The 19255-nt window shown below is 35.5% G+C and overlaps 1 protein-coding gene across 1 annotated transcript; it reads left to right on the top strand.

The window, feature by feature from the left end:
* The first annotated feature begins 16643 nt into the window (after positions 1–16643).
* Positions 16644–18826, top strand: vvl (ventral veins lacking). Its single transcript, XM_090106907.1, has one exon. It carries the CDS (start codon positions 16850–16852, stop codon positions 17930–17932), a length of 1083 nt encoding a protein of 360 aa, XP_089963033.1. The 5' UTR covers positions 16644–16849; the 3' UTR covers positions 17933–18826.
* Positions 18827–19255: the final 429 nt, after the last annotated feature.

Below are 19255 nucleotides of genomic sequence, written 5' to 3'. Positions count from 1 at the left end.
AATTGGATTATGCGCAGGCGTTGAATATTGTATTAGTTTACATCTTTTCTGTCCCGAAATTCGGTTTGATTTTTGTCGTCCATTTGTTTCAATAATATTACAATAAATTTAAGTTTCAATGTTAAAGCTTCCTGTTTATATTAATAGTAATACATCTGCTTACAGATCTCTACATAACACATACGGTATAGCTTTTTAATATTATATTTTCCATTCATAGTTTTTATGTATTTGTTTGGAACAAGATAGTAGGTAAAGTTTACTGATTGGACATCTAATAATTTTTGTTAGTCTTTACTCAGTCATTTTGAAGTTAATATAATTAGTCTTGCAGGCTATAGCATAATAACAGCATAATAGCATAATAACTCTTGGTCTGACTGAAAGCCTGACATCTTCCTGACAGCCTTGCCGTGTTCATATTCTTGGCCTAAAAGTAAAATTAATCAAATGTAATAATATGACAAAATCTACTAGGGGGTTTTAGTATTTTACTAGCATTTGGATATATTTTCCATCTCTGTGCGAACAAATAGTCTCTAGTAATAAGAATTTAGGAAACTTTGTTGTACTAATAATAACCTAGGTATGCATACTGTCTATATTGCTTCTTGCGTGTACACAACTGCTTGCCTCAAATGGCATTGATGCCACCGTTCCCTGGACTTATAGCATCTCTACAAACCGTCCACCACACCTACTTGTTGATTCCGCCGTCGGCGAGGAGTTATAGCCGAGAGAGGCGCTTGTGATTCCGGCTGCGTGCGCGCATAGCGAGCGTAGAAACTCGGACGTGGCTCGCACCGCCTGGCAACCGGGCGGTCAGCGGCCCTTGCTCATTGCTGCCCACTGTGTGAAACAGCAATAACGCCCTCATGTTGGGAACAGTTGCAGTAATCTATATGAATATCTATACTAATATTATAAAGCTGAAGAGTTTGTTTGTTTGTTTGTTTGTTTGAACGCGCTAATCTCGGGAACTACTGGTCCGATTTGAAAAATTCTTTCGGTGTTAGATAGCCCATTTATCGAGGAAGGTTATAGGCTATATATCATCACGCTACGACCAACAGGAGTGGAGCCACGGGGGTGAAACCGCGCGGATCAGCTAGTGTTTTATAAAGCTGAAGAGTTTGTTTGTTTGAACACGCTTATCTCAGGAACTACTGCTTCGATTTAAAAAATTATTTCGGTTTTAGATAGCCCATTCATCCAGGAGGGCTATTGGCTATATATCATCACACTAAGACTAACAAGAGCGGAGCCACGCGGGTGAAACAAAAAAAAAATATAAAAGGTTTTTCAGTACCTACCTGTATACTGTATAGCCGTAGTTTAGTATCTACTAATTTAGCTGTTCATGTAAATGGGTTATAGATTTGATAGGTTTAGCGGTTTTTTCGCTGCTTACAATATATGTAGTAGGATTTTGAACGCTTCAAAGTTTGTATTTGTTGTTGAAGCAAAGCTTTGTGAGAAGCTTTTTTCACCCCGTCCGATTAGGGCCCTTCTGGCCTCCTCCACTCAAGCGACAGCTCAAGCCGAGGTTCGTGGTCCCCGTCAAGGGGGGACGCCCTTGTGCATGTCGCTACCAGGGTGAACCTTCAGTTCACCCCCGCGTCCGCGTTAAAATGTAGAAGCCCTTCTGGCTAACATTGAGAGACACCACAAAAAAAAAAAAAAAAAAAAAAAAGCTTTTTTCACATATCAAAGAAGAAGAAGTAAACACAGTAAGAAGCAGTGTTGTGTTGTAAACGAGAGGAGAGGAGGGGGTGTAATAATTAATAATGATAAGGGAAAGTGAATATTCAAATAATAAATGGGCTAAAATTAATACTAAAGTAGTACAACAGTACAAAATAGGTACTACCTACATTAATTTAATTAACATTTTCTAAAAAATTTCCTTTAACCTACATGTAGGTATGACGTAATTATTTCCCAAATCACGTATGCTTCTCAAATTGAATGTAAATTAACATCATTATTGTAAACAAATTACCTCCTTATTCAGGACCTCTTCTGGCACTCTTCTTATGTCAATCCGCAGGCGCAACCCGCAACCCAGTTGGCAGCGGCTGGCCAATCCCGGTGATCATATCTCGGCATTGTTTGAGCTACTTCTTATAAATAAAGTGAACATCGTCTTGAATACATATCAATGACCGCTTGGCCCGAAACTTACGAATTGTAGCTGTATGTAGGTACCTATGCATTGGACAGTTTTTGTTAATTCTAGAGTTAAACGCCTGTGATAAAGAAACATGCCTACTTGCTTATTGCTATTATATGATGATAAGTTCATATTATTAATACCATAATAACATTTAAAGTTCAATCATTGTGTTGGCATCTTTATGTATTTTTTTCCTGTTTCTTGTCTCTTCTCATGTTCAATTATAATTAATTTTATTTCTAATATATAGTTAGTTATGTGAAATCGATGCATTAATATTTCGATAACTTCAGTGCTGAAAATAAATAAATAAATATTATAGGACATTATTACACAAATCGACCTAGTCCCACAGTAAGCTCAATTAAGGCTTGTGTTGTGGGTACTAGGCGACGATAAATATAATAATTAATAAATACATATATATAGATAATAACACCCAGACCCAAGAACAAATAATTGAGTTCATCACACAAATATTTGCCCTGACCGGGGATCGAACCCGGGACCGTCGGCTCAGTAGGTAGTTACTTTACCACTGCGCCAACCGCGTCGCCAATAAATAGAGTAAGTATATTTTACTCAAATTCATATTTGATTCTTGGAGAAATTTTACCCACAGTTGTTTTACCCATCTGAATGAATTTAATCAACTCTAGGTAAATTCTTTGTACTTACATCGGCATAGAGAACATCTTTCACACTCATTAATGTTTCCGCGAATCGTAATTAATAGTTCTTTACGATTCCTAATTGATAATCGAGTCCTGTATTTGAAGTAATCGTAGCCATATATCTTCGTGATAGAGAGGCGTAATTAGAAACTTCCCGCCTCACAAGGTCCATATATGTTGTTTCTATTTCAGAAAGAAGCAATATTATTAAAGCCAATGATGTTATAAGTAAAAAGGTGTAGATGGGTTACCAACACAACGTCTTCAAAAACGGCACACACACTATTAGACGTCAGAGAGATGGCACGATTCAAATATCGTGAGCGACATAGAGTCAACTGAAGCAAATTATAGCTAACTAGCTTTCCACCCGCAGCTTCACCCGCGCAGTCATAGAAAAACCCGCATTGATCCCGTTCCCGTGGGATTTCCGGGATAAAACCACCTACCTATTTCCCGGGGTAAAAAGTAGCCTATGTCCTTTCTCGGGTACCAAAATATCTCTATACCAAATTTCATGCAAATTGGTTCAGTAGTTAAGGCGTGATTGAGTAACAGACAGACAGACAGACAGAGATACTTTCGCATTTATAATATTAGTATGGATTAGCCAATACTACTCCAGAAGCGCTAATAAGCAATCTACTCCTTCCAAATACACTTTTATTATTATCTTTACTTGTATGTTTGTATGTATATGTATAACGTATGTAAAAATCATTAAGACTCGACTTTGACCCACTTTAAACGGACAGATTGACAATAGAATATTTTCATGAATTTAAGCGTGTTTTTAAATTCTACTAATTATTGCATAAAATATCATTGAGTGGAGCCGTATAAATCTCAGTTCATCCATTTAGTGAGTATGCTCGCGTATCACTCGGCATGTGAGACACGTCGCCGCATCACGCGCTGCTGCTTCCTTTTCTTATAGCTGGAATACCACGGGCATGTGACGGCGGTGGTACGTACGAGCATTCTGCTATTATTACTAATTGCTAGTTTCGCTAGAACTGCCATTAGACGCTTGATATGAATTGTGATCAACGAATGACAGTAATGGATGCATGGGTTTAGGATTTTCCTTGTCTCGTTAATTTGTTGTTTTACTCATCAATAGCGCTGCATCCTCTTGAATTGCTATCAATAAACATCAAAGGATAAATGGTATCCCAGTAACAAAAGTGCAAGGAAAATCTATTGCTTTCGCATCGCTTCCTGTTTCGTTTAAACGATAGGTATCTATTGATAGACAAGCCTGATCGCCAAGACCAAACATGATACCTAAAAAGACCTTGTATAAATTATATAAAAATGAAACAATAGTGCAATATCCCAAAACGCGCGTAACCTCCGACCTCGACCAGCAACTAGCATAACTAGCTATAGCGGTGTTTGTTTTTCTGTCCGTCACGTAGTTATCAGATGGAGCCGCCTGGCGCCAGTCGCTGGCTTCATGCAAATCGTAACTGTTACTTATATTAGAGGATTCCTGGCTAGCGATGACATCAAACGTTTTTTGCGAGTGGCGTTTACATGTAAGTGATCTGGGTTTTACCGTCGTAAAGAGGATTGTTTATGGTTTTAGAGTAATATTGCATGGCAGCTTAAGATTTATGTTGTTTTGAGATAGGTATGTTAAAAGAAGCAGTTGATGAATTCTTTTTGCTATTTAAAAACAACGGCGTGTACGTTGATGAAGTAAATCGAATAGTTTCCTCATTCTGTATACCTTTAATCTTTTAATTTATTATTCGTTTCGCATATTGCCAAAACATCTGTCTTTATTATTATGCAAATAACATCGATATCCTAACGCTAGCTCATCCCAAAACCGGTTGGAGCCAGAGTTAGACAGGTGCATGTCTGCCATTTTTGGTTTGTCGGCCAATTTGCGAGCGTATTTCGGTAAGCCGTCGCTAATCGCCCGCCATTTTTATAATTCCTATCAATTTTCCGACATAAGTGGCCGATCGCGTAATCAACATCGATCGCGACCGCCCGGACTAGTACGGACAGCAAATAATAATAAAGTAATTTTTCCATATTTTATTATAAGAAATGTAGAGCTGAGGAGACAGGAGATATTATAAAAGTTACATCAAATTAGTTGCGAATTGAGTTCTTGTATATTGAAATTTGAGTGATTCACATAAAATACTGTTTCCCTATAACCATGTGTTTAAAAATTGTAAATCACGTACTAGATTCAATAGTATAGAGTTTTGAAACGGTTGCACCTAGCAATTGCAAAATATTGGTAAAGAAATCTATAATTTTTCTCTGATATTGAGTTAGTATAGTTTTTAATATTACTATTTTCATGCTAACCCTACTCTCCTTCTATAAAAATAGTTATGCGTCGCGTTGCTGACAGTACGTCAATGGAGTGCTATTCACTATTGGTGTAGCTAAGCAGCCTACATACCAGGGGATGGAATGCCATTCACTCGCACCTTAGTTACTCGCTTCAAATATACTTATTGGGATTTTAATTTTTAAACTATCATGACGTTGGTAATTTTATAAATTATGTATTTTTTTACAAGGGAGTGTAATTAATGACATAAATTCACTTATTTTTTTCAAGTTTCAGTACGAAGAAATTTAAACCATTCTCCCATAAGTACGCCTAGTGCGGTTTGTATGTCACATACATATTACATATATTATAAATGAAGAATTGGTAAAATAATAAAATATAATATTCCATAAAACTATGCACGTACGCCGTCCTCCGGATTCCTTTCGGATAGATTTATTTGGCCGACCGCTGCAGCTACTCCGCCCACTAATTATATTCTTATGAAATAAACTGCCTTTAACTCTGCTTAATCCAACTCCATAACAACGTAAGTACCAACTTTATCTGTAATAAAATATACCTTATTTCGTAACATTATGGTTTATTTTTGGTCATTACGCGTTGAGACAAATTTGCAGCCTCACAAGACATAAACATGATACAGTAGCTCGGATCGGACACTTAAGAATTCACAGCGATTTAAAAGCGATTATAATTGAACGGGCTTTATTAAAAATTATTTTAGGAATTTTCAAGGGTTCTTGAGATTGCGTTTACATCCTTTAATGGAATCTTGCTGAATAGCTGCGGAAAGAAACGAGAAGCGAAAACCTTGACGAATCAGCAAATCTGTACTCAACAAGTGATTTATGATACCTACTACTATTCATAAAAATAGCAAATTTAATTAAATTAAATTGCATTTAGTGCCGCATAGGTACATGTGCAATTCATTTGTTTTCATGCACTCAAATCGACCATGTAATTATATTGATATTAAATATACACTCATAATAGTCCGTCAGTATTAATGTTAAACAAGAACGAAGTAATGGGATAGTGCATGCTAATTACATTATAGACAATTAACATTACATTTTTGAGACAAGACTCTTAAAATTACTTGAATATAATTAAGAAATGGTTTCGCACAGAGTACCTATAGGTATTTTCTGCGAGCTAGTGTAAAGAAGTGTGGTGTGGTATTACCTTTTTATTCTAATTTGAATATATTATTTTGTACAATGTATCTATATTTATTGAGTTTATCAATCTTATGTTGAGCAAAATGAATATTCAAAACCTGCATATCAACTATAATAATATAAAATGATAATTGAAAATAGATCACAACATAAAAAACTTAGTTTTATAAAACAGAGCATTTATAAATCTATTAAACGCGGAGGCTGGTACAGACAACATCCTGTAATTTGCAAATATTTCCATACTACCTAGTTATTTTTTTATAATCACCATTTAATTTATGGCTTACTTACAAGAAACTCAATAAAAATCTTGACGACACAACCTTTTATTGTGTATACGATTAATATTAAAACAATTAAGTAATAACGATATTGTTTTTTCATAAACTTAGAGTTAAGGGGATTACAAGAGCTAGCTGAAATTGAGTGACTCGCGCACACATTAACACAATCGACGACGGTTAGTGGTTAACAGGCCTCGGCCGGTAGTGTCGGTACACAGGCGGTTCACGCACACATGCGTACGTTTTTGGTTTGGGAATAAGAATTTGCGATTTACACGAAATCTATTGATTGGACTAAAAAAATAAAACGAAGTTTTTTTAGTATGTTGCTTGTAGAATTATTTGCCGTAAAAACAGAATGATTGCATGTAGTTTAGTATGGTTTTTAAGTATCAAAAGATTTTTTTAGAGGTACCTTTGTGATTTTTTTCTATCGAGTAAAATAAGTTGTATTGTGTTTTCAGCACGATATCTAACTAGTATATATCCTGAAGAATATCATATATTTGTCTGAGATTTTTTACTACAGTTAATCATATACTTTAAAGCATTATAAAACTCGAGTTTTGCCTCGTTTAGCTCTTCTAAGCCCCTTAAGAGTCTGACATAAAATGAACATAATCATCATACTTTATGGAAGTCAAAAAACAAATTCGATTTATCATCACTAAAAAATTAACACATCTGAAAAATACAGAAAAATATTTTCCCCATTGCATAGCCATGAATATTCGTAACCCAACAATAAAGAATTCCAAGAAAACAATAGTGTAATAAAAGTTAATACTAGTACTTACAATAAAAATTGGTATTCAGTCGCGTTCACCATAAAGCTGTCAAATTGATTCGCTTCGAGCATTTGTTTATGGCACGTCTTATTAGAACATCATTTGTGTTCTAATGCCAGAACCTAGACACTATAGGCATATGCCTGTGGTATATACCTATGTACTAGTAAATAATAAGGAATCTCCATCTTCATTCGGATTTACAATTCTATAATAACGATATCATCAGTAATTGTAAGATCACTGTGCATTAGGAAACAGAATTAAAAAAAGGTGAAAAGTCGGAGGACCTGTATGGGTCACAGGCGAAAGTAATAAATTTTTATTAACAACGAGTAACAAAATTATGAGGACTATATTAATAATTATAATTTATTTATTTTATCTTGATATTGAAGGTGTATTTTACAAAACTTCTTCAGGTGAATGGCACACGATTAGCTTACAAATCAATCATTTAATTAATTAATTTATATGAGGAGCTGAAAATCGATATCGAATCGTTTATTCGATATGTTTTTTTACTAATAATTAGGACTAAATAGGAATAGGAATAATAATTATAGTATTCATTTAAATTTATAACATACACACAGGGATTTCATCACAATTCAAGTAGGTACCTACTAAAACAAGCCACTTACTAATATTAATTCCAATACGTGATGTGTACGATTAAGAATTAATTTATATCCAAAATCAATTAAAAATACTTCATATAAATGAACAATTAATACTGCTCGTGATCGGCATAGAGACGCACTTTCAATTTCCAATATAATAAATTATCATTCACTTGCGATGATATGCTAATTACAAACGTCCGCCGCTTCATCATTATACTATTGAAAGTTATTATTTCACTATTTATTCACTTTATATTTATTGTAGTATCTAGAGGTTTAGATATTTACTGACTATTGCGCATTTGATATTATTTATTAATAGGATTCCACTTGATAATATTCAGAATAAGATTCTTATTAGATAGGTTAGGCTAGGATGAAAAGTGTGACAATTCATTAATTGATATTAATATTACGATAATGTTTAAATTACAGAGAAATATGGAATATCATAAATTTTATAGCTATAGGCTCAAACTCGGTTTTTTGGTAATGACTCTAGGTATTGCTGATGATTATTTTTTGTTATATTTTAAGAAAGTTTTGCTTAATTTTAATCTTTGTTATCCATGTTCTATGGCAGTGCAATTATACCTACCTGTCTGAAATTAAAATATGTATATAAAAAGGTAAACATTGTTAACCAATCTACTCAAGAAACCTCACGAAATCTTACAGAAATATTTAAGTTGTTTTGCTATTAGGTATAAAATCATAATTTCATAACCATAACATTATGAACTAATTGTGGAATGTTCCAATGTTCCAAGGCACAGTTGTGTTAGCGCGAACCGCCGGCGGGAGCGACGCAAATTGGCCGCAGCCCGGACCCCGGTACCAGATATTAAGCGGGTTCAGATATTAATTAAATGTTGCTTTTATTGTCCACTGGATCTTATCATTATGCAGTTTTGGTAGATCCTTATAAGTTGTATAGTATGTATATAGATGATTCGATGTAGGTATGCTCTACTGTGTATGAGTATTGTATTAGGTATAACTTTTTTGTAATAATTGCTCTGTGTAAGATAAAATATTGATCATAACTATTACAGACAGATTGTAACTTCAATACATCTTTGTTGAAATGTGGTTACACATTTTTTTGCAAATAAAAATTTATGCTATAATATATTTGAGGAGGCAGTCATTCAAGATGAATAGAACACTTACATATTTAGGGAAAATATGTGAGTCATTATTTGAATACTGTAACTAAATTATATGCTTACAATATATTTTTTCCACATTTGATAGAAATATATTTTGAGATTTTTAAGAGAGGGGAGAGGAGAAAGAACTACATACTTATATTTTTCTTGAAATTGAAAATTCCAAGATGAGTTTACGTCTTCTAACAAGAATAAATAAATCATAAAATTTTATACACATTACAAAGTAGAATATTACTATTACGAATATTTTATATTACTGCTATCAGTTACACAAAAAAATAAATAAGAAATAAAGTGTAGATAGAGATCTCGGTGGTCGGAACTCCGAAGCAGTGAAATTGATTCTTCACGGGCGGAACATAATTGATTGTTGCGATGTTTTATAATATTTCGCTTAAATATTCTTGTAACCGGTATTTTTATGGCTTATAACGCAAATAAAAATATCATCTTTAAAATTGTAATTGCTGACTGTATCTAGAGTAGATTTTACAAAATCACTTAGTGAATGAATTATTGCGTGAAGTTTTTGTTATAATATGTTTAAACTGATATCGTTAAATTTACCTACTCATATTTACATATTAAAGAAGTCGAATCGCATAAATTTCTAAGAAATGAAATTTTTCCATTCTTATAAGATTTTTTATTATGAATGAAAACCGCACTACACCAATTGCACCTGTATATATTTTATGGTTCTATCAAAGTAGGTACAGCACAAAATGGAAAAAAAAGAAATTTTAGTTCCCTACCAGTGCTACATTAGACGACTAATAATTAATCTTCTTTTTGGGGTTGAAATGGATGTTTCTTAAAAGAAATAGTCAATTTATTTGTATTTTATTTGATATCTACAGATATATTATATTATAGTCTGAATAAGTACATAGGTCACTTTTAATCGGGAGTAAATCCAACTACATATTTTAATTGCACTACTCTAAAAAGTTCTAAGAAATACCTACATGAAAATTTCATTAAAATACACTAAAATATCAAATCATCAATATGTATAAGGACAAAAATATGTATATTGGTTAATAGCATCTCAAAAATCGAGATAAGCAGCGCGTAGGCACTTCGCTCAGACCTCCCCGGGCCGCGCGTCTAAATAATTACAAATAATTACCGCACGTTATGTCTCAATGATTGTGTTCTTAGTATTTCAGACAATTGCCGTGCCATCGCATCTACCAGGTGATTTTATGAGACGCGGGATTGGGATCGTTTGCAATTAGCAGATTCAATGCTAAGATAAGTGTGGCATTGCATAGCGATGTTGGGAAGGTAGCTTGTACGAATGTGTAGCAACAAAATAATAAGACTCGTTCAGTAAGAAGAAATGTCAGTACAAAATTATATCTATTAGCTTCGATTTTTTATCAAATGATCTATGATACATCATCAGTTCAAATAATATGAGATGACATCACAATGGCATGGTAAAAAAAAATTGTTAACTCTACTCGCTCTGTGACTTGTCCCTGTAAAGGTTTCATAAATGAGCGTATAATACAATTTGTAAATGTATAGAGTGATTCAATAAAGGCACACATATGTGAGGAATGTTTTAGTTGTGAAACATTTCTGTAATATCAATAAATATATGGAAGGTTGAAATCTATGGAATGTAGTATCTATCAGCAATAGCATAATTGTAAGCGATCGATATTATTTATAACTTCTTTTTATTAAAGTATACACGTTACAAATTATTGTTTTTTTTTTAATACTAATTAATAGAACCTAAGTTATCTAGCGCTCTAGCGGCCAGCTCTTTTGTTTCCACTCAGACACTTTAAAGTTCCATTGAATATGATTCAAAAGTATTTTATTTGATATTAAAGTTGTAATAGACATTAGACAGGTTTTTAATCTGTTTTCCTGTTTTCTGAAAAACAGATAAAATAGAGTGATTGTAACGTGCAACCTAAGCGTGCAACGTAGAAGTATTTTTTATAATGCTTAGCTCGGCTATACAGAAAATATCTATGTTGTCGAATATTAAAAAAAAAAAAATACTAATAATGAACTGCTTTTTAATATGGAAATGTGGACATTTCGCTATTTTCTTATTAGAAAATTTTATAAATAGGTTTCTTAACTTACATTATTATAAGCTTCAGAATAATTAGGATCATGTGCTGAGAATTATAGTGTTTATAAAATTAAAAATGTATTTTATATGCCACGATAATTGATAAGTTTTGTCTAGTGGCTTAACAAGTTGTTAAGTTACAACACAGAGTTACAAGTTCACGAGTACACAAGTCGGTAAAAAACAAGTATTATAATGACTTGATGATTGTTCTATGGTCATGAAAATAGCAATATCCTTTTAAAACTGGTAAAACCATGGAAATAAAAAATGAAATTATTCTAAGAGCTTAAAGTGCACTTTTTAATCGTGCACTTTTGAGCAAAGTTCTGTGCTGGAGCTTTTTGTCTTAAAACATTTAAATTTTGTGGTAGATTACTTAAATTCTTACAGGAGTGCATTTTTAAGGTATATATATATGACCTATATATATACCTTTGTGTATTATATGTTTATGTATGTGTATTATAGTGCATTATATGTTTTTTGGTTCCAAATATTGAAACCTATTTTTGATATTTGCATAAGCAAAATATCTTTAAGGGGGCGCATAAAGCAAAATAACCAATCTTCTATTAGATGATACGTGTAATATGCAAGACCAAATCTAAAAAATAAAATATATATCAAACTAGATGATATGTTCAACGATTCTGTTTAATCAAAAACATAAAATATTAAAATTTACTCGATAAAAAAAAATCACCAAGTTAGCTCTAATTTTCACACTTTTACGTTTTCTACTTGACATGGTAATACTTATTATGATTTTTTTTTCATAAACAATTATATTAAAACATTTGCAAGATATTTGTCAGAGCATTTTGTGTAATTACTTTTAGTTTTGGTTTTATCTGCGATAAACCACTTTTATCGTGACAAAATCAAACGTTTATCTCGAGAAAAAAAGAGCGCCAAAAGTGGTTTATCGCAGATAAAACCAAAACTAAAAGTAATTACACAAAATGCTCTGACAAATATCTTGCAAATGTTTTAATATAATTGTTTATGAAAAAAAAATCATAATAAGTATTACCATGTCAAGTAGAAAACGTAAAAGTGTGAAAATTAGAGCTAACTTGGTGATTTTTTTTTATCGAGTAAATTTTAATATTTTATGTTTTTGATTAAACAGAATCGTTGAACATATCATCTAGTTTGATATATATTTTATTTTTTAGATTTGGTCTTGCATATTACACGTATCATCTAATAGAAGATTGGTTATTTTGCTTTATGCGCCCCCTTAAGCAATACGATTTATACTTAACATATCAAGCTTCCTTATTGAAATATTATAAAAAAATCGCACTTCAATTAAGTATCAAAGCGCAACGTTAATAAAATACCAATTACTTACCGTTGTACAAACAAAATAAATCATAGAGTTATAGCTTAAAAACTATATTTTAATCGTAGCTTTAAAGCACGTGACCCGTAAAACGTAGAGGAAACATTAAAATCTCCTTGCCCCGTCACAGGGCACATAAAATATTGACACACCACCCCTTATTTGCTCGGGACAGCAAACAGCATTGTTATTTTGTTTGCAATTCCTTCTCAAGCTGCCAATGATTGCCCAATTGAAAACAAAAGGATTGTTATGTTTGTAACAGCAAAGTGTTTGTTATTGGTGGAAATAAAGGAACAGATTCACGCAAAAATGAAGGATATCCTACTAATATTTTAAATGCGAAATTATGTCTGTTTGTTACTCCTTCACGCAAAACCTGCTGAACCGATTTTCATGAAATTTGGCACAAACATAGAGTGTAACTTGGCTATATAAATATTATGCCGAAAACATTACGGGAACGGGAACTATGCGGGTTTTTCTTTGAAAGCGCGGGTGATGCCGCGGGTGGAAAGGATGGAAAATATCTTTATAATTCTAGAGGCTTCTGGTAATAAACTGTACGTAGTTAGTGACTTACCGTAGACATAGCTCAGCTTTACCGACGTTTTTATGGGCAATGCTGAGTGCTATAAACGGGCAACACTTTTTATAACTGATCGATAGTTTTCCCAGCAGACAATAATGACAATTACGGGCAACATTGAAAATTAAACGTTAGATACTCTTGATTGTTGTATAATTTTAAAATTGCTGCTAGTATGTAGCATTCTTATTATGTTAATCATTAGATTACACCGAAGTATTACCTACTTGAGATCCTGAAAAAAATATAGGTAATTTACTAAGTTTAAACTTTGTTTCACATAGATACTTACTACGTGTTGTAAAAGAGAGTCCAAAATCATATAAGTCTCAAGAATCTTATTAGAAAAATAAGGCAATAGAATATTTTTAACTTGTAGGCATGCAGGCATTGCGAATTTTTTAAAACTTTGTCAGTCTCAATGCAAATTTTTACTTAAACGTATACTCCGTATAAATCAATCGAAAACTCTTAAGAAAATAGGTAATCATAAATATTGGTAATAGTATCTAAAATTTTCTTATTACGAACTTATTGGGTATGCTCTATATTTTTAACTCTAAGGACTTCTAATATATTTTGATTCGATTTTTTAGGGGTTAGGTTACTACTTAATATGTAATCAACTTTCTCGAGTTATTTTTTCAATACTAGAAAGGTTTATTACAAAGAATTGAAACAAAAATTGTGCACTCTATAAAATACAAGCTGTTTAAGTTTTCCGTCGGGATTCGGGAATAGTGCATGGACCAACGGCATGGACATAGGTACCTATAATAATTATAATATTTTGAAAATATTTTTCATTTTATGTTGAGAATTATACTAGTTAGTAAGATCTAAACATTTATAAGTTAAAAAAACGCACACTTTGTAGGTACTAGGTACTTACCGTGAGAAGATATTACCACATATTATTACGGGTCAGATTTTTTAATGTAATAATCAAAACATTGAATAAAATTTGTATTATTACCACAGGCTCTATATATTCATGTTTTTCGATGAAACTTACATATTTTTATACAAAACCTAAATATTATTCTTATATTTTGTCTTTGCTCCTGACTTGTTAGATAAAATAAAAGATTTATTGTACGTAGGTATACCTACGTCCTAGAATGTAACTATAAAATTTATACTCACAGGTACTAATTAATGGTTTAATTGTGTTCTAAAATCTTAGTAAATATAACTATTAAGAATTAATTAGAATTCATCGAGAAAAAAAAATCAATTAATAATTAACAAATCATAATCTTAAGATATCAACAAAAACTGTATTTCGATAAAAATTCTTAACATACCTAATATTTTACTATATCCATACCTTCTAATTTTGATATAGTTTTACACAATAATAAACCGTTAGTTAGAAACTCGGGTCAAGTAATATTCTTTATTGCTTTTGATTATTTCAAGAGCCTAGTAACGAACCCTCATGAGTTGCGAGGGTAAACTCCAAACTCTGAGGGGTAGCGAATGCTTCCAGTTCCCGCTAGATGGCGCTGAACACAAGAATTGTCAATCAAATGGTATGTTAATACATTCAAATTAATTTTACATGCACATTGAATAGACTTCACTTCAATACACTTACCATATTATTTTGAACTGGTGTTGTTTAACATTGTTTTACTTTTTATAATGTTTAATTTAATTGTAGGTATTTTTGTATTTATCTCTTTGACCACGATAACCTTAGAACGTAAAGGACCTTAGAAAAATATTGTTTTATTCAAAATAATGAAAATCTACGATTTCACTTTTTTATTTTTAAAGTAAAAAAAAATTAAATTAATTTCGTTGCTATAAATAGTTCAACTACTCAACGTTAGATGGCGCTAGTATTAGCTTTCTAAGTTACGGTTTGATGAATAAAGTTCGAAACTAGTACATCTAGTAAACACGAAGTAGAAGTAATTATAATAAAATAGTACTTTTTATTCATTGTTATAAAATAAGTGTTTTATAACAAAAAAAAAACGGTTAAAATACATATATAAGGCAAATAAACATTTTTTTAGTATTGCTCTAGCAGGCATTGTTTAAATTATTGTAAGTAGGTACATAATATTTGAGGCAAAAAATAATAAAAATACTACGCTTTTAAAACTTTAATTAAATAAATCAAATTTATTAAAGTTTTAATTAGTGAGGAAATATTGGGCTTACCTATCGAATAGTGAATACCTAATTTAAAATTAATAACATACTCAACTTAAAAATAGTTTTTGAAGTATCAATGATCATGCATTGGGACAGAATAAAAAAAAACAAGATTTTGTCAGTTCAATTTTCTATTCCAAATTCTCTAGTATTTTATATTGAACGTGACAACTGACAACGAACATTTGTTTTCATTTTTCTCAACATTTCGTGATATAAAATTGTAATAAAAGTATTGATATTCAAAGAGCAAAATAATTTACAATTTATTTACTAATTAAATATCCCTTGAATAAAAGCTAGACACATGTTTATCGATATATCGTCTACATAGGTAAGCGCTGTCTGCGGCACGTACACCGTGCTAAATGATTTAAGTTTTAACAAAATGCTATGAATAACATAGTATAATATTTAATAAAATTTAAATTTAGACTCAAATGTAGTATTATAATCAGTATTTTATAATTAATGTAAATTTTATGACTAATCACTAAACATTTTTTATCGGAAAAATAATAAATAAACTCTCTCGATTTATTGTAGAATAAAGATAATTATGTTTTGTGACTTTATATTTTTCTAGGAATAAAAAAAATAAACAAATAAGGTACATAATAATATATTGTAATCGATATAATATTTTTAATGTAGCAATTATTAGTACCTAATATTTCACAATTTTGTTTGCATGTTATTTTGAATTGCTTAAAGTTTTAATAAAATAAATTAAAACTATCTGAAATACCTATAATAATTATTATTATAAGTCTACTTTTTTGTAAGAAACTACAATATTTGCAAACACCAATATTGTAGTATAAAATATCAGTGGTTTCATTGCGGAGGCAGAAATAGAAAAACAGTAATAATAAATATTACAAGTTAAACGCGTCAGCTGTGAAGTTATCGTAGTTGTCGGTTATCAATGCTCTTAAAACATTCAGGCCGCTGAGGGCCGCCTGTAAATCGTACGAGTAATCATAATGTTTGTAAATAATCAGGTGTCGATGTGAGCGGCGTCGTGTGAAGCGTGGCGGTGCGGGGCGCGCGGCGAGGGGCGCGGTGTGGGGCGCGGGGCGCGGTGTGCGGCACGGGGCGCGGGGCGCGGCGCAGGGGCGCGGGGCGGGGCGGCCGGCGGGCGGCGCTGGGCGGGGCCGCCCCTCTCCGGCGCCGGCGCGCGGCGCGCCGCGACCGCCTCGCCACCAGTCCGCTCCGTGCTGCCGTTGAGCACGCACGCGCATGTCGCTCGTTGTCGAACACGGTGATGTGAGGTGGCCCTCGCTGCCGCAGTGCCGCGCGACTAACGCGCTTGTTTCGCGATCGTGTGCGCCAGGTGAAGGCTCCAGAGCCTTCGAACCGGCAAGACGCCGTCCACCGTGGATCTGAGGTACGGCGCCATGGCGGCGACCACGTACATGCCGGGAGAGCTGGATCTCGGCAACCTGAGCGGGTACCACGCTGCTTCGCCGCGCAGCGTTGAGCCCGCCGACATGAAGTACCAGCACCACTTGCACTCGGGTGGCTCACCGTCGCCCGGGGCGCCCATCAACCCCTGGGCGTCGCTGCCCCCGACCGACCCGTGGGGCATGCACCAGCACCACGCGCACGCCGCCGACGTGAAGCCGCCGGCGGCGCCGCACGACCACCGCCACCTGCAGGGCGGCTGGCACGCGCCCGTCGTGTCCGCGCACTACGGCGCCGGCTCGCCCGTCACGCTGCACGGCGGCTACCCCGTGCCGATGCACCAGCACCACATGCTGCGGGACGTGCAGCCTTCGCCGCACCCGCTGCACCACCACCACCCGCTCGAACGCGACCAGCCCGAGGAGGACACGCCGACGAGCGACGACCTCGAGGCGTTTGCCAAACAGTTCAAACAGCGAAGAATAAAACTCGGCTTCACGCAGGCCGACGTCGGGCTGGCGCTCGGTACCCTGTACGGAAATGTGTTCTCTCAGACGACGATATGTCGATTCGAAGCGCTACAACTCAGTTTTAAAAATATGTGCAAATTGAAACCGTTGTTACAAAAGTGGTTAGAGGAAGCGGATTCGACGACGGGAAGTCCGACGAGTATCGATAAAATAGCGGCCCAAGGCAGGAAAAGAAAGAAGCGCACGTCCATCGAAGTGTCAGTGAAAGGAGCGCTCGAGCAACACTTCCACAAACAGCCCAAGCCGTCGGCACAGGAGATCACGACGCTGGCGGATAGCCTGCAGCTAGAGAAGGAGGTGGTGCGGGTGTGGTTCTGCAACAGGCGGCAGAAAGAGAAGAGGATGACGCCGCCCAACACGCTGGGCGGGGAGATGCTCGAGGGCATGGGCCACGGGCACTACGGGCACGACGTGCACGGCTCGCCGCCGCTTCACCCGCACTCGCCCGCGCTGTCGCCGCCGCACCACGGGCACGGGCACGGGCACGGACAGCACGGGCACGGCCAGCACCCGCTACAGAGCGCGCACACGCTGGCGGCGCACTAACAGTTCGCCCCGTGGGCGCCGCCGCGGCCCTTCTACGCGGAGCCGCACTAGCCCGCGGGACTTAGGCAGCGCCGCGGCCAGGACGTGCCGCGGCCAGTGCCCTGTACATAGGTGCAAGTGTCGCAGTGAGTGACCGCCACGCCGGCCCCGGCGCCGGTAAGTACAGCGCCGCGCCCGGCGAGGGCCGCTTTCGTGAGAGACGATATCATCGAATTTATTTATAGATTATTAACGTTCATACGTGCCTACCTGTGTAGGTTGTCGTGGTGTGGATTAAATTTTAAACCCGTTGCTACTACTGTAAATTAATTAGCGAAGAAACCGAATCGGGTGTGAGCTAGAGGGAATACGATCGAGTCATTAGGTGCAATGTTTATATGTTAAGTGGTGTGTGCGCGGCCGGCTCGGGCTCTGGCTCCGGCGCCGCGCTCACCGAGCCCTTATTCGTACTTTATTTTAATCAAAAAGTTGCAGCCATTATGCCAAAATGGTTATCTAATGTTTTACTTGTTTTGTTGTTTTTCTTTGTTTATATGGTAGCCAATCTCGGTACTTAATATTATTTTATATAAATGTTGTGAACCAGTGTGCGAGGCCGAGGCGGGCGCGAGGCAGGCGAGCGAGCCATATTAGTTGCTTATGTTTAGTTATTCCTGTAGAGTAGAAGAGAGTGCGGAGCTCGCCCGATTCGAACCAAACCTGTTGTAAATGTAATTATTCCGTTATTCTCAACGAAGTTGAAGTTGATATGTATATAACTGTATAAACTATAGGTAATAAACGAACGGCAGTGGTAGTGCGAGCCTCTAGTAGGTAAATAATGAATAATTAGTCTTAAAATGTTTTATATTATTATCTAAGTATTTAAATAAACCAGAGTAAATATTTTACAAAGTAGTATTATTGAATCCCGGTCAACAGGCCACACCGTAGGGACAGAGGTGCTTTTTTACGCGGTCGCAGGTAGGGAGCGAACAAAACGAATCGAACCCGAGACCTTATAAAAAGTTTGATAAAGAGTGAGCTGACACATTCGTTTGTTTCGCATGTTTATTCGCTGTCTTGTTGAGTTTTTGTGAAGCGTGCCGACGGCGGGCGGTGCCGCTCGCCGCCGCGCCGCTCCTTGCGGCGGCCGCACCGCACCGCTCTCTCGCGGTGTTACTTTACATTACATTCAATTCATTGCACTAATTGATCTATCGCTGTACAACACTCACTCTGAGGTCCCGACAATTAATAAAAGTGTGCTAGCGACAGTTTGAAGTAACTAGAACTTGAATAAGATTGCTGTGTTGCGAAATGTTCGTGTGATCAGTCTTATAC

Source organism: Colias eurytheme, chromosome 11, assembly GCF_061535395.1.
Source record: "Colias eurytheme isolate Ceu_HAF_F1 chromosome 11, ilColEury1 Martin Lab GWU primary, whole genome shotgun sequence".
NCBI lineage: Eukaryota > Metazoa > Arthropoda > Insecta > Lepidoptera > Pieridae > Colias > Colias eurytheme.
This window is presented reverse-complemented; position numbering and strand designations above follow the sequence as displayed.